This window comes from Sphaerodactylus townsendi, linkage group LG17 (genome assembly GCF_021028975.2).
Source record: "Sphaerodactylus townsendi isolate TG3544 linkage group LG17, MPM_Stown_v2.3, whole genome shotgun sequence".
NCBI classification, from domain to species: domain Eukaryota; kingdom Metazoa; phylum Chordata; class Lepidosauria; order Squamata; family Sphaerodactylidae; genus Sphaerodactylus; species Sphaerodactylus townsendi.
The window spans coordinates 16,804,565-16,819,854 of record NC_059441.1 but is presented as its reverse complement, the minus strand read 5'-3'; the positions used below and the strand labels follow the sequence as shown (position 1 = coordinate 16,819,854).

Here is a 15,290-nt window from a genome sequence, read left to right as displayed (position 1 = left end):
GTGGGGGGGGGGGGGGGTGGGGGGGGGGGGGGGTGGGGGGGGGGGGGGGTGGGGGGGGGGGGGGGTGGGGGGGGGGGGGGGTGGGGGGGGGGGGGGGTGGGGGGGGGGGGGGGTGGGGGGGGGGGGGGGTGGGGGGGGGGGGGGGTGGGGGGGGGGGGGGGTGGGGGGGGGGGGGGGTGGGGGGGGGGGGGGGTGGGGGGGGGGGGGGGTGGGGGGGGGGGGGGGTGGGGGGGGGGGGGGGTGGGGGGGGGGGGGGGTGGGGGGGGGGGGGGGTGGGGGGGGGGGGGGGTGGGGGGGGGGGGGGGTGGGGGGGGGGGGGGGTGGGGGGGGGGGGGGGTGGGGGGGGGGGGGGGTGGGGGGGGGGGGGGGTGGGGGGGGGGGGGGGTGGGGGGGGGGGGGGGTGGGGGGGGGGGGGGGTGGGGGGGGGGGGGGGTGGGGGGGGGGGGGGGTGGGGGGGGGGGGGGGTGGGGGGGGGGGGGGGTGGGGGGGGGGGGGGGTGGGGGGGGGGGGGGGTGGGGGGGGGGGGGGGTGGGGGGGGGGGGGGGTGGGGGGGGGGGGGGGTGGGGGGGGGGGGGGGTGGGGGGGGGGGGGGGTGGGGGGGGGGGGGGGTGGGGGGGGGGGGGGGTGGGGGGGGGGGGGGGTGGGGGGGGGGGGGGGTGGGGGGGGGGGGGGGTGGGGGGGGGGGGGGGTGGGGGGGGGGGGGGGTGGGGGGGGGGGGGGGTGGGGGGGGGGGGGGGTGGGGGGGGGGGGGGGTGGGGGGGGGGGGGGGTGGGGGGGGGGGGGGGTGGGGGGGGGGGGGGGTGGGGGGGGGGGGGGGTGGGGGGGGGGGGGGGTGGGGGGGGGGGGGGGTGGGGGGGGGGGGGGGTGGGGGGGGGGGGGGGTGGGGGGGGGGGGGGGTGGGGGGGGGGGGGGGTGGGGGGGGGGGGGGGTGGGGGGGGGGGGGGGTGGGGGGGGGGGGGGGTGGGGGGGGGGGGGGGTGGGGGGGGGGGGGGGTGGGGGGGGGGGGGGGTGGGGGGGGGGGGGGGTGGGGGGGGGGGGGGGTGGGGGGGGGGGGGGGTGGGGGGGGGGGGGGGTGGGGGGGGGGGGGGGTGGGGGGGGGGGGGGGTGGGGGGGGGGGGGGGTGGGGGGGGGGGGGGGTGGGGGGGGGGGGGGGTGGGGGGGGGGGGGGGTGGGGGGGGGGGGGGGTGGGGGGGGGGGGGGGTGGGGGGGGGGGGGGGTGGGGGGGGGGGGGGGTGGGGGGGGGGGGGGGTGGGGGGGGGGGGGGGTGGGGGGGGGGGGGGGTGGGGGGGGGGGGGGGTGGGGGGGGGGGGGGGTGGGGGGGGGGGGGGGTGGGGGGGGGGGGGGGTGGGGGGGGGGGGGGGTGGGGGGGGGGGGGGGTGGGGGGGGGGGGGGGTGGGGGGGGGGGGGGGTGGGGGGGGGGGGGGGTGGGGGGGGGGGGGGGTGGGGGGGGGGGGGGGTGGGGGGGGGGGGGGGTGGGGGGGGGGGGGGGTGGGGGGGGGGGGGGGTGGGGGGGGGGGGGGGTGGGGGGGGGGGGGGGTGGGGGGGGGGGGGGGTGGGGGGGGGGGGGGGTGGGGGGGGGGGGGGGTGGGGGGGGGGGGGGGTGGGGGGGGGGGGGGGTGGGGGGGGGGGGGGGTGGGGGGGGGGGGGGGTGGGGGGGGGGGGGGGTGGGGGGGGGGGGGGGTGGGGGGGGGGGGGGGTGGGGGGGGGGGGGGGTGGGGGGGGGGGGGGGTGGGGGGGGGGGGGGGTGGGGGGGGGGGGGGGTGGGGGGGGGGGGGGGTGGGGGGGGGGGGGGGTGGGGGGGGGGGGGGGTGGGGGGGGGGGGGGGTGGGGGGGGGGGGGGGTGGGGGGGGGGGGGGGGGGGGGGGGGGGGGGGAGGGGGGGGGGGGGGGGTGCTGGGGGGGAGGGGGGGGGGGGGGGGGGGGGGGGGGGCGGGGGGGGGGGAGGGGGGGGGGGGGGGCGGGGGGGCCCGGGGGGGGGGAAGGGGGGGGGGGGGGGGGGGGGCTCCTCTTTCCTAGGCCCCTTCCGCACATGCAGAATAAGGCATTTTCAATCCCCTTTCAGTGCACTTTGCAGCTGGATTTTACTGTGCAGAATAGCAAAATCCACTTGCAAACTATTGTGGAAGTGGATTGAAAGTGCATTATTCTGCATGTGCGGAAAGGGCCCCAGTCAGAGAGTTACAGTTTGAGTGCCGCTGCTGTGTTGAACAGAACCGACTCCTAGCAACTGCAAAACGTCCTCTTGGGTGTTCATTTGGCGTGTATTTAATGCTATGCTTTACCTTTGCCTCCCATTCCATCCCAGCCACGGAGATTCCCAAAAGAACCACAACCGTGATGGCGCCAATTATCCTGATGTCGTTGGATTCGTCCACCATGATGGCATTACTGCTCTGGAAAAAATACGGTGAGAAGGAAATGGTTACGAATACCTTTTGTGCAAGACAGCTCCGGCATAAAACGGGAGAGTATGGCTAAAGAGGGATTCTTCACATTCCGTGGGTAATGAGCCCTGAGTTTCACATTTTTTATGCTGGTTGGGCCTCAATTGCCAAGGTTATTGGCAGGCTAATTAGAACCTTAATTCCTTTTTAGTAATTCTGAAATTCTCACAGCACCTTCAGAAACACGTCCTCAACCCGGCACGAGGGAAGCGGAAACTTATAAATGAGAATTTATGTTACATTTAGAGAGTTCTAATTCGCCGATAAAGTTGCGTTCATTACTTTATTACTTTTATTTATCATTATTATTACTTAATGCATTTATTAGACGTGCGATCAGCAGGGACGAAAAAGTTATTAACCACATTTTTATCCGGGGTTTTTAGCCACGTGTACGGGACTCGTACTCACCTTGAGAAGTTCCACCACGGTTTCGGCAAATCCAACAACATACATGGCTACTGCCACGGCGTTGGCAAAGGCAAAGATGAGTCCGATGGAGCCCCCGAACTCAGGTCCCAGGCTTCTGGAGATGAGGTAATAAGCACCACCTGCCAGTACAGCAGAGAGCAACATTTACCACGGGAAGTTGACTGAAGCCATTTTGTTTCTCCCTGTCGTTGCAGCTGTTACCCCAAGTGGGTCTTTCTCAGTTTCCTTTCCATAACTGCAGAAGGTGCTGGAGTTGTAATGTGCACATTTGCATGAGATTGGATTGCTGAATTTTGGGCTCTTCTGCGGCCTTGCTAATGATCCGGCGTACACCTCTCAAATTATGGATTGCTTCCTTGTCGCAAGCATACTGGAGACTACTGCTGCCCCAAGCAACTGAAACACGAGCTGTTGAGTTTGCCCTGCGTATGAAAACCCCCTTCATCAAAGTGATCTAGATTGCAGCTTGGTGTCCTCACTGGGTTTTCTCAGCCTCAAGTAATTATTATCCCATTTAATTTAATTAAGGCTTTTCAGAGGATCACATGCAGAGATGGGATCCAGCAGGTTCTCACAGGTACACGGGAGTAGGTTACTAATTATTTGTGTGTGCCGAGAGGGGGTTACTAATTGGTGATTTTGCCACGTGATTTTTGCCTTAGTTACGCCTCTCCTCTCAGCAGTAGCGCGCAGAACTTGAAGCAGTCTAGCAGGAGGTGCACCGGTGTGCGTGGCAGCCTGCGCCTGCGTGCATTCGTTTCCTGCCCAAGGACCAACGCAGCGGCTACGTCCTTGCCACAGCCCCGCCCAGGAATGCCCCGCCCCCGGAATGCCGATACATGCCCCGTGGAGTGCCCATACGTCCCGGTGGTGCTACGCATACAGGGGGTTTGAATCCCACCACCATGGGAACCTGTTACTAAAATTTTTGGATCCCACCACTGATCACATGTGGTTGTAATCGTAAACAGACTGTCTGGGAAGCAAGCCCCAGTGAGCTGAGTGGAATATACTTTCCAACAAATATGTTTATGTTTGAGCCGTGTGTTTAATCTGTCCTATATTGAAGGCTTTCTTAACTACAGACTCCCCCCCCCCAAAACCCCCAACTAAACTGGTTCTATCAGAATATAGTAAAACCACAAACATCTTACTATGGGATAGGAGAATATGCCTAAAATTTGATATTAAAATGTATAATTTGATATTAAATTTGATATTAAAATTTGATATTAAAAATTTGATATTAAAATTTGATATTAAAAATATATAATGGAGCTATATAATCAATGTAACCAAACATTCAGGAAGGTTTTCTTTCTAAGGCCAAGTGCTAAGCAGTTAGAAGCTGGGAAAAGCTCATAAGCAAATGCTAACTCTGAGAGCGGTGTTGTCTTGAAAAGAACATAAAAGACTGTTGGATCAGACCGAAGTGCCATCTTGTCCAGTCTTCTATTTTTACAATGGCAATTTGCCTTCTTGTAGTGTAATTTGGCAGCTGTTTTCAGAAGATCCGGGGAGAGAAAAAAGTTATATCCTCCGATGATACTAAATACCTGGAAAACATCAATAGATCGTCCTCTTCTGTCTAGGTTAAACTCACCTTTAAATATTAGATTCTCCTCTTGCCCTCTAACACAGATGCATGTTCCTCCATCCCCACGGCATGCTTCATTGTAGTTGTGTGTTTATATATTTTGTCAGGCTGGAACAACGCAGTTAACATTTGTCTTCAACGATCCGTATTCTGTCATTTAAACCATACTTTACTTACCTCCTCTTACTACTCCATTTGTACATATGGCAGACATGGACATGCCTGTCAAAGTTGTAACAACCACACTCAGGCAAATGACTACGACTCCGAGACCTGAAAAAATCCCAGAAAAAATATTTGACCCAAATACCTTGGTCAGATCATAATGTGCTAAAATCCATCTTGTGAGCCCCATCATAGATCGAAGGGAAAAGAGTCTGTCTGGATCTATAAACACATGCGGTGAGCTAAGTTGTCAGGATAACGAAAATACCAGCAAGGCACTGGGCACTGTTACGGCATCCCAGAATGAATTGCCCATATCCTCAGACAATTCTGCAAAGTTTTATGGAGAAGAGCATTAAGAGAGTAAGAAATCACCCTGTCATGTTAATTGGCCCTTAAATGTTTAAGAACAGGAAGTCCAGTCCGTCCAAAGAAACGCAGCCTGCAGTGTTCTGAATAGGAGAAAAAGAGAAAAGAATTTCCGAGAAAAAAATTGATTCAAATCCTCCGTCGGTCCCAGGTAGGATCATCGGCACTTGGCGAACTGAGCTGAACTTTGTGATTCACAGGAAAGTTATGAAGCAAAATATAGGATGTTAATACTTTATCGACTGTACAGCTCACCTGTTAGTTCCCTGCAGGTCTAACATCCATTGCGCTGTTGTTTTAAGGCAAGGGGCCCTTGACTTGATTGCTAATAAAGCTTGGAAAACTCATTCTGAACGTCAAGAATGTATATATATGGTTTTTTTTAAAAAAACCCCAAGGTTTTACCTCCACGAACAAAACCATTAGTTGCTATCGCTGAAGTGGACAAGCCAGTAATGGAGGTAACCGTGGTGGCAAGGAGGATTATGATAACTCCAAGACCTGTCAGCAAGGAAAAGATCGAGAGTGTAACTTGTCCGCAACTCTCCGAAAGGTTCTCTAGAAAAGTATTTAGAAGTGGAATCCAGGCGCTGTCTTAAGCAAGGTTTCGCTAGTGAAAATGAATTAATTCGTCCCGTCTCCATTTGGCCTGTGCGTGGGGTTACCCAGCGTCTGCCACTTCAGTAACTGTCGAAGAATAGAATGCAGATACAAAAGCATTTGTATACACCAGTGGTGGCGAACCTATGGCACGGGTGCCAGAGGTGGCACTCGGAGCCCTCTCTGTGGGCACGCGTGCACAGAGTTCATCATGTGATAATAGTGTAATTATTTCAGGGAGATTATTAGCATTAAACCTAAGACCTAGTTTTGGGGAAGCAGTGTAGGTAACCCTGTTAAGCGCTGTTAAACTCTACTGATTTTCATGGGAAGAATGAAAGCATGATCCTTTACCTGGGAGTAAGCTCGGTTGCTGGCAATGGGGCTTGCTTCTGAGTAAACCCTCCTAGGGTCGTGATTCACCCGTTTGAAGCGTCGCACAGTTGCTTCAAAGCAAAGCCACCAACTACCACCAAGCTTACTCTCGAGTAATGCGCGCCTTGGAGTCAACCGTTTTTTCTATACTAAGACCTCAGTATTCAGGTTAAATTGCCATGTTGGCACTTTGCAATAAATAAGTGGGTTTTGGATTGCAGTTTGGGCACTCAGTCTCAAAAAGGTTCGCCATCACTGGTATACACAATCAGATACAAAAGCATTTGCCTCTAAAACAAGTGGATTACATGTGAATGTAATGTTGGAACAGAGCATAAAATCCAATGTGTCCTCCACTCCAAGAACTGACCATGTGTTTTTGGCCTACGTGCATTGGAGTTAAAACATTTCACCCAATATGGCCATCTGGGAATGTACAGGGAATGTACAGGTGATACAGAAAGGCACAATCTCCCCACCCCCCCAAAATACCACAGGTGGGGAAAAGATAGGAAAGAGTATCGTCTGAATTTTGATGACTGCCAGAGGATAATTGTAGACTTAAATGCGAAAGCCAAGGCCTCAGTAACCACTCTTATCACAAAGTAATGCCAAGATCTGATTAAAGTTTAGATTAAAAAACCCCAGATGTAAGGACATTAACTAACATTAAAATGAATTACTCTTGCCTATGGCTATTTTCACACCCCGGAACAACGTAATACTCCTTGATGATGGCAATAAGTTACTAAACTGCCCTTAAAAAAAAGGAAACTTAATTTTGCGTGAAACCCCAGAGCAAAGTCTTTGCAATGTTAAGACGCAGGGTTTTCATGGCAAAGCATATACTTATGTGCGCTTCCAGCTGCAAGACCTCATTTGGTATGCATCATAAAACCTGCGAGCTCCCTTTTGTCAGGCGCGGTGCCAAACGCAAACATGCAACGCTGCATAGATGGACAAAATCCCCCCCTTTTGCATTGGCAATTTTTTTGCTGATTAACTGTTGTCAAAAGCAAAAACAAAACCTTCCTTTTGAGTGTTAATGTTCAAATACATAACGTTCAAATTCCCCCAAAACAATTCAGAAACATATCCAGAGATCTTCACTCAAACAAAATGCACCTGAGGATATTCACTGAGGCTTGATCCAAGGATAAGAAGAGTAGTAGAAGAACAACAAGAGTTGGATTTATATCCCACCTTTCTCTCCTGTAACTCCTTACAGGAGAGAAAGGTGGGATATAAATCCAACTCTTGTTGTTCTTCTACTTACAAGCTCCTTTCCCTTCCTCTTCCCACAAAAGATACCTTGTGAGGTAGGTGGGGCTGAGAGAGTTCTGAAGAACTATGACTAGCCCAAGGTCACCCAGCAGGAATGCAGGAGTGCGGAAACACATCTGGTTCACCAGATAAGCCTCTGCCACTCAGGTGGCAGAGTGGGGAATCAAACCTGGTTCTCCAGCTAGAATCCACCTGCTCTTAACCACTACACAATGCTGGCTCTTTCTGACGTTCTGAGGATTACAGCCGGGTCCAATAGGACACAAAGCAGGAGGAGTATCTGAGATTGCAAATGCCTTAACAGACCAGGTGATCGGGAGCAACAGCCGCAGAAGGCCATTGCGTTCACATCCTACATGTGAGCTCCCAAAGGCACCTGGTGGGCCACTGCGAGTAGCAGAGAGCTGGACTAGATGGACTTTGGTCTGATTCAGCTGGCTTGTTCTTATGTTCTTATGTTCTTAGGAGGGAGATTTTGCCTGGGTTTAGTCTCACTTAGGGCCCTTCCGCACATGCAGAATAATGCACTTTGAATCCACTTTCAATGCACTTTGCAGCTGGATTTTACTGTGCAGAATAGCAAAATCCGCTTGCAAACAATGGTGCGCTGAAAGTGGATTGAAATTGCATTATGCTGCATGTGTGAAAGTTGCAGCAACTGTTCTACCTGTTTAAGCTATAGGGGAAGCCTAGTTTGGAACTTAAACTGCATGCAGTTGGCTTAAAGAACAGCAGGCTACAAGCATGTGCCCAAAGGTCCATGGCTGGCCCTGCAGCATACACAGTTCCTGTACAGAAAATGGTGAGTTCTGTGTTGGTCTGTAAGCCAGTTGGGGGAAAAGACTAAAAATCCTGTCCTTTGTGGCACTCTCTTTTGGCAGCCACATACATCTCCCCTGCTGTTCACATTGCGTTCTATGGCTCTGAAGCAAGAGCTGGGGGAATTCAAGGGGTTGACCTAACCACAGTGTATAGTGTGAAGGCACATAATGCAGGAACCATATTGAAGGAGAGGCTGCAGCGTTTGGGGCTCTTTAGTTTGGAGAGGAGACGTCTGAGGGAGGATATGATTGAAGTCTATAAAATTACGCATGGGGTAAAACATGTCGACAGAGACAAATTTTTCTCTCTTTCTCACAATACTAGAACCAGGGGGCATACATTGAAAATGCTGGGGGGAAGAATTGGGACTAATAAAAGGAAACGCTTCTTCATGCCACGCCTGGTTGGTGTTTGGAATATGCTGCCACAGGAGGTGGTGATGGCCACTAACCTGGATAGCTTTAAAAGGGAATTGGACAGATTGATGGAGAAGTCGATCTATGGCTACCAATCTCGATCCTTCTTGTTCTGAGATTGCAAATGCCTGAGCAGACCAGGTGCTCGGGAGCAGCAGCCGCAGAAGGCCATTGCTTTCACCTCCTGCATGTGAGCTCCCAAAGGCACCTGGTGGGCCACTGTGAGTAGCAGAGTGCTGGACTAGATGGACTCTGGTCTGATCCAGCAAGCTCTTTCTTATGTTCTTATGGTCTTAAGGATTGGAGACCTGAGGTTGCTCAGTGCCTGGGCTGGAGACTGCTTGAGAATCCTCGAGTTCTATGGGAAATGGCGAGCTGTTACAAATATTCCTTAAAGGTTAGGTTTATTTTCGTGCACTCATTAACCAGTATCTTGATACATGCAGAATCATGGCTCCTGGGAAACTCTATAGCAGTGGTGGTGAACCTATGGCACAGGTGCCAGAGGTGGCACTCAGAGCCTTCTCTGTGGGCACGTGCAAACAGAGTCCCCTCCCTCCTCCCCACACACAGGTAGGCTGGCCTGGGCCGCTGGGCTCAATTATTAGCATTAAACCTCAGACCTGATTTTGGGGAAGCAGTGTAGGTAACCTTGTTAAGCGCTGTTAAACCTCACTGATTTTCATGCGAAGAACTAAAGCATGATCCTTTACCTGGGAGTAAGCTCAGTTGCTGGCAATTGGGCTTGCTTCTGAGTAAACCCTCCTAGGGTCGTGATTCACCCTAGGGTTGTGATTCACCCGTTGGAAGAGTTGCACGGTTGCTTCAAAGCAAAGCCACCGACTACCACCACGCTTACTCCTGAGTAACGTAGGCCTCTGAGCCAACCATTTTTTTCTAAACTAAAACCTCAGTATTCAGGTTAAATTGCCGTGTTGGCACTTTGCGATAAATAAGTGGGTTTTGGGTTGCAGTCTGGGCACTCCATCTACTATAAACTAAAAGTCCTGCATATAACAGATCTGGAGGAACCGGGTTTGATTCCCAGCTCTGCCACTTGAGTTGTGGAGGCTTATCTGGGGAATTCAGATTAGCCAATGCACTCCCACACACGCCAGCTGGATGACCTTGGGCTAGTCACAGCTTCTTGGAGCTCTCTCAGCCCCACCTACCTCACACGGTGTTTGTTGTGAGGGGGGAAGGGCAAGGAGATTGTAAGCCCCTTTGAGTCTCCCACAGGAGAGAAAGGGGGGATATAAATCCAAACTCCTCCTCCTCCTCCTTGTGGAAACTAACTATATCTTCCCCTTTCTGTAAGAAACTATTTTGCATTGTAACTGGCAGTTCTTATCAGTTATAGATTTGAGTTGAGGCACTTACAGATTTTTCCATCTCCTCCTCCTCCTTTTCCCACCTTCCATCTTTTCCCACCCCCTTTCCTTAGTGGGTTCAAGATTGTAATTTAAATGAACTGCCGCCATCAGTTGAAAGGATTGATCATTTTAAATGTTGCTTTAAATTGATTTGATTGTTTTGTATAAAATGTGGGAAGCCGCCTTGAGGGGAAGCGTGGCATATGAAACCAATGAAATAAACAAACAGAGCTGATCAGTTTCCTTGGGTGTGTGCTGTTAGTTGGTGCTGGGGACCTGGACACGTTAATAGTTTGGCATTCCACTGGTATATTTCAATTTTATGTTTAGCAGACACACACAACATCAAATGACTTTGCAGAACCATGGTTTCAAAACATTGTATCTTTATAGAGTAGCTAGGTTTTCTTGTTCCAATATTAATCAGTTTTTACAGTATAGAACTTTCTTCCAAATGCCTGTCTTTTACATATAAATATTTTGCACACAGGCTAGTAAGTAACACAAATGTGCTCTAATTCCATTGATTTCAGACTGAGGGTGAATTCCTCCTGGCGATTAGTCCTGGGGTAGTCACCCGAAATATCCAGGTTCCCTCGAGATCTCCTCACAGCCGAACTGTGGGACACTGATCAGTCCCGTTTCTGCCCCTCCGCCCCTATCACGGGATTTTCCTGGACCTGCTTGTATATGCACCTTTTAAGAAAAACACTCCAATGGGAGCTAATAGGCGATGGGGGCTACACATTTGAGGGTCCATAACTTTGGCCCCCATGAACCAAAATTCACCAAACTTGGGTGGTATCATCAGGAGGGTCTCCTATGGATACCACCCAGGTTTTGTGAAGTTTGGTCCAGGGGGTCCAAAACTATGGACTCCCAAAGGGGTGCCCCCATCCCCCATTGCTTCCAATGGGAGCTAATAGGAGATAGGGCTACACATTTGAGGGTTCATAACTTTGGCCCTCATGAACCAAACTTCACCAAACCTGGATGGTATCATCAGGAGGGTCTCCTAAAGATACTCTGAACTTTTGGTGCTGCTGGCTTAACAATTGCACCCCTGACAGCAGGCACCCCCTCTCCCCCAAAGGGGCAGGCCTAGATGTCTTCACTAGAAACGTGCTGCAGTGAGGATGTTGGAACCTGGATGAAAAGGTGCCGATTCTTTTGAAACTTGGTTGTAACTAGATTAAATTTTCAGTGGGAATTCAGCCATAGTGGAGCTGGCATGGATACAGGCTAGATCTGGGCTGTTCAAAAAGGCAGTTTGCTTAACAGTCTGGACAATTCCAGTGTTGGTAAAGTTAACTTTGCCTTTGGATACAGCAGAAACTGCTCTGGAAAGCTCGCATGCACATTCCATGCCAATTCACGCTTCAGTTGGAAGATTAATAGTGCTTCTGTGAAGGTTTCCCTGTTTTCCCCTCATAGAGTTTTTTAAATGTACTTTAAAAATGCATACCTATTCCGGCTTGACCTACAATCCAGGACAGGCGAATGAAAAGCATCACGCCCCAGATATTCAGCATACATCTCACCTAAATGTTGAACAAAGACAGTTGCGTTACCAGGTCCTCGTAGAATGCAAGCCGTGTTAGTAGTCAAAGAGTAATGCTGCCTGGACTATGATCAGATCAGATAGAACAGTGGTGGTGAACCTATGGCACGGGTGCCAGAGGTGGGACTCAGAGCCCTCTCTGTGGGCACGCACAGAGTCCCCCCCCACCCACATCTAGCCTGGCCTGGGCCGCTGGACTCGATTATTAGCATTAAACCTAAGATCTAGTTTTGGGGAAGCAGTGTAGGTAACCCTGTTAAGCACTGTTAAACCCCACTGATTTTCATACGAAGAACAAAAGTGCGATCCTTTACCTGGGAGTAAGCTCGGTTGCTGGCAATGGGGCTTGCTTCTGAGCAAACCCTCCTAGGGTCGTGATTCACCCATTGGAAGAGTTGCACAGTTGCTTCAAAGCAAAGCCACCGACTATCACCAAGCTTACTCCCGAGTAATGCACACCTCAGAGCCAACTGTTTTTTCTAAACTAAAATCTCAGTAGTCAGGTTAAATGACCGTGTTGGCACTTTGCGATAAATAAGTGGGTTTTGGGTTGCAATTTGGGCACTCAGTTTCGAAAAGGTTCGCCATCACTGAGATAGAAATTATTACATGGTCAATAGGCCATAGCACTATAAAATAATAGAGAGTGTAACAGCGCGGCCTGAGATCTAAAAATAACAGTAGGGTAGAAGGAGTTAAAACGACATCTCCAGAACAGAAAGTTTAGAAAGATTCATTTTGAAAATGGACTAAAAACGAGATCTAATGTTCAAGCATGAAACTATCTGGTCCTATCCTGAACCACCCCGTGCATATGCATCATGAAGCGTGAAAAGCTGATCTTCTAATCATGTTGCGATCACCGCAGGAAGCAATGGCATATTTTCCCCTCCCTAAAAATTTGCACTGCGCACAGTTTTTAAATGAACTGAATTTTAAGGATGTTACCAGATGTGTGCTGCTTACCAGGACACCTTTTACCCAGCCAAATTTCACAAAGCCTCCTTTGGTTTCTTCTTCATTCTCAGGTTCTGCTTCTCCTCCCATGGGGCCATCTGCCTTGGTGAATTTGTCCACGGTAGTAACTGCTATGTTCTAAACAATGAATATTTAGATAGCACCGTAATACATCCTGCGTTGTTGACTTTAAAGGGGAAGGCCTGCATATCTGCTGGGAGTGCAGAAAAGTTGTAGAATATGGCACTGGACACAGATCTAAGGATCCAACCTATGGTCCTCCAGATGTTCATGGACTACAATTCCCATCTTCTCCTGCCAGCATGACCAATTGGCAGAGCCGATGGGAATTGTAGCCCATAAACATCTGGAGGGCCATAAGTTGGAGACCCCTGATCTAGGACTTCTTTTCTTTTTAACGACAGATTTCTAGTGCCTACAGTGTGAAGATATGTTTGCCAGTGTGTGGGCCATGCTGACTGATCTCTCAGCTACCAAAGGATGAGCTGAACAAGGTTTTGAGTGTTTGGCAATCGGTTTCAGTGCCCTGCATAGTTCCTTCCTGTTTCTCCACAGCCGGTGAAACCGGAGTAGATTCTGCAAGATCATACAGATGGCAGAATCAATTACACGAAAATGGGTTAAACTATGAAAAAGTCCCGAATTTGCCCAACATGATTTGCTGAATTTAGCTTTTTTTTTCTTCTGGGGCCACAATTTGGATTGTACAAACTTGCATTATTTACACACAGCCAGTTTTAACATAGTCGGATCTAGTTCTGAGTGAGTCTGCATTACATTTGGCTGCATGTCTGGAGTATACTTTGAACTGAGGGGATTAAGTTGCAAATAAATAGCCAGCAAACAGCCAATAGCATATTGGTCTTCCTTTCCTCCAACGTACCTTTGCTAATTGTTCATGAATATCCATCAGGCTTGGCCTAACCATTTTGGCCCCGCTGACGCTCCCTGTGTTTCGGTAATAATCAATTTTAGGTATGGCATCCACGGTATTGTGACCAAACGTTTTTAGATAATACGTGTTACTGTGCGTTTCATAAGGATGAAAGCTTCCGTCAGTTTTGGCCGCGTCCCCATTTGGAAAGAAACTGTCATACAGTTCTCGGTTTCCGGGTCTGTAGCTTACTCGTAACCTGTTATTGGCCCCATCAGCAAAAGATGTTTCTTCGTAACACTGAGGGTTGAGATCTCCTCCAGATGGACCTGTACTGTCATGGTTTTCATTAATGACTTTGACCTGAAACCTATTTGGACTTGGATCCGAAAAGACGTTTGGAGAATTATTCATGTTGGTGGATGTTAGGTATTATTTTCGAAAATATTTGCTGTCCAATCTCCAACGTATGACTGTTGCGATGTTCAAATTATTGGGGTGTCTCATTCACTGGAGGCTTCTGTGAACTTTTTCATGTAGTCATCCCAAAGAGCAACCCTGTCTCAGACACCTGTCTCAGACACAGGAAGAGAATATGCTATATTTTTAATGAGTACATTTTCTTGTGAGAAAACAGACTTTAGTTTCTCTGCAATTTTGGTTTATTTTCTAGCTATTTTCCCTTTGATTGAACTCACGATGGTGAATATATCTTCTCTGGTTCATTCATATTTCATAGAATCATAGAGTTGGAAGAGACCCCAAGGGCCGTCAAGTCCAACCCCCTGCAATGCAGGAACACACAATCAAAGCACTCCTGACAGATGGCCATCCAAGCCTCCGTTTAAAAACCTCCAAAGAAGGAGACTCCACCATACTCTGAGGTAGTGCATTCCACTGTCAAACAGCCCTTACTGTCAGAAAGTTCTTCCTGATGTTTAGGTGGAATCTCTTCTCCTTCATCTTGAACCCATGACTCCTGGTCCTAGTCTCTGGAGCCGCAGAAAACAAGCTTGCTCCCTCACCAACATGACATCCCTTCAGATATCTAAACATGGCTATCATGTCACCTCTCGACCTTCTCTTCACCAAACTATAAACATACCCAGCTCCTTAAGTCTCTCTCTCCCTAAGTCTCTCCTCCTTCAGTTAGTGCTGAATTTTTGGCTTTTGGGGCAAACTATCCATATACCATTTTCTGCTTATCCCAAAACGTTCTGTAGAGACAGTTAACGGACTGCCACTCTAGCCTGGGAAGAAATTTAAAACAAAGGCTCACCTTTCACAAACGATCTCCGTGATGCGCCGAAGTATAAATTTACAGGGAACCTGTCAGCTTTGGTTGGTTGTCCTTAAGAATATTATAACTGTATTTAAAAATAAATAAATGCCATCCAGGGGGTTTAACCTGCTGCTTCCCCCTTGTTTTGTGGAAACGTCCATTTACTTCATATTCCCTGATGTGCAGAGTTGACGTTTTCCGCCCCGTCACTACAAAACTCAGTGGCCGGAGTTTTTTGCTCTACATCAGGCACCTTCTGAATCAGCCAGTCCCACAGTTGGAAGTGGAACCTCTGCCCCTTGGCCATATGTTCAGAGGAATATTTTAGTCTGTTAAATATTAGCTAGTAATGAGCCTATTAATTCTTGGACAGAAGGAGATAGAGTTGGCACCTACCTCTTGCTGAATGGCAGCGGATCCAGGAAAAGCGAACGAGGTTCTCTACAAGATCTTGACCTCTGCTCCGTTGAGTTTCCAAATATGGCTGTAATTGCAAATGCCCTCCTACAGACATACACAGGGCTGTCATGGACTATATTCCAGAAAGTCATGTGCTACTGAAATAAGTGTGCGCCATTTAAGAAGTTCTTACATATGCATGGCGAGGTGTGGGATTGTTTTATTGCCTGAAGCTTTACCAGGTCATTCTTTTATGTGCTGTCAAAGACTTTCACGGCTGGAATCAACTGGGTATTGTGGGTTTTCCGGGTGCATGGCCG

At 50.9% G+C, this 15,290-nt stretch overlaps 1 protein-coding gene across 1 annotated transcript in view; it reads right to left on the bottom strand.

Annotated features, from left to right (window-relative positions):
- SLC12A1 (solute carrier family 12 member 1) overlaps positions 1 to 14,849 on the bottom strand; it is a 57,452-nt gene extending 42,603 nt beyond the window's left edge. The window contains exons 1-7 of the mRNA XM_048519747.1: positions 14,569 to 14,849; positions 13,299 to 13,847; positions 12,404 to 12,532; positions 11,342 to 11,417; positions 5,412 to 5,507; positions 2,855 to 2,994; positions 2,218 to 2,392 (exon numbers count right to left, since the gene is read on the bottom strand). Coding sequence (XP_048375704.1) covers positions 2,218 to 2,392; positions 2,855 to 2,994; positions 5,412 to 5,507; positions 11,342 to 11,417; positions 12,404 to 12,532; positions 13,299 to 13,703 — 1,021 coding nt within the window. The 5' untranslated portion in view covers positions 13,704 to 13,847; positions 14,569 to 14,849. The remainder of the gene's footprint in view (positions 1 to 2,217; positions 2,393 to 2,854; positions 2,995 to 5,411; positions 5,508 to 11,341; positions 11,418 to 12,403; positions 12,533 to 13,298; positions 13,848 to 14,568) is intronic.
- Positions 14,850 to 15,290: the final 441 nt, after the last annotated feature.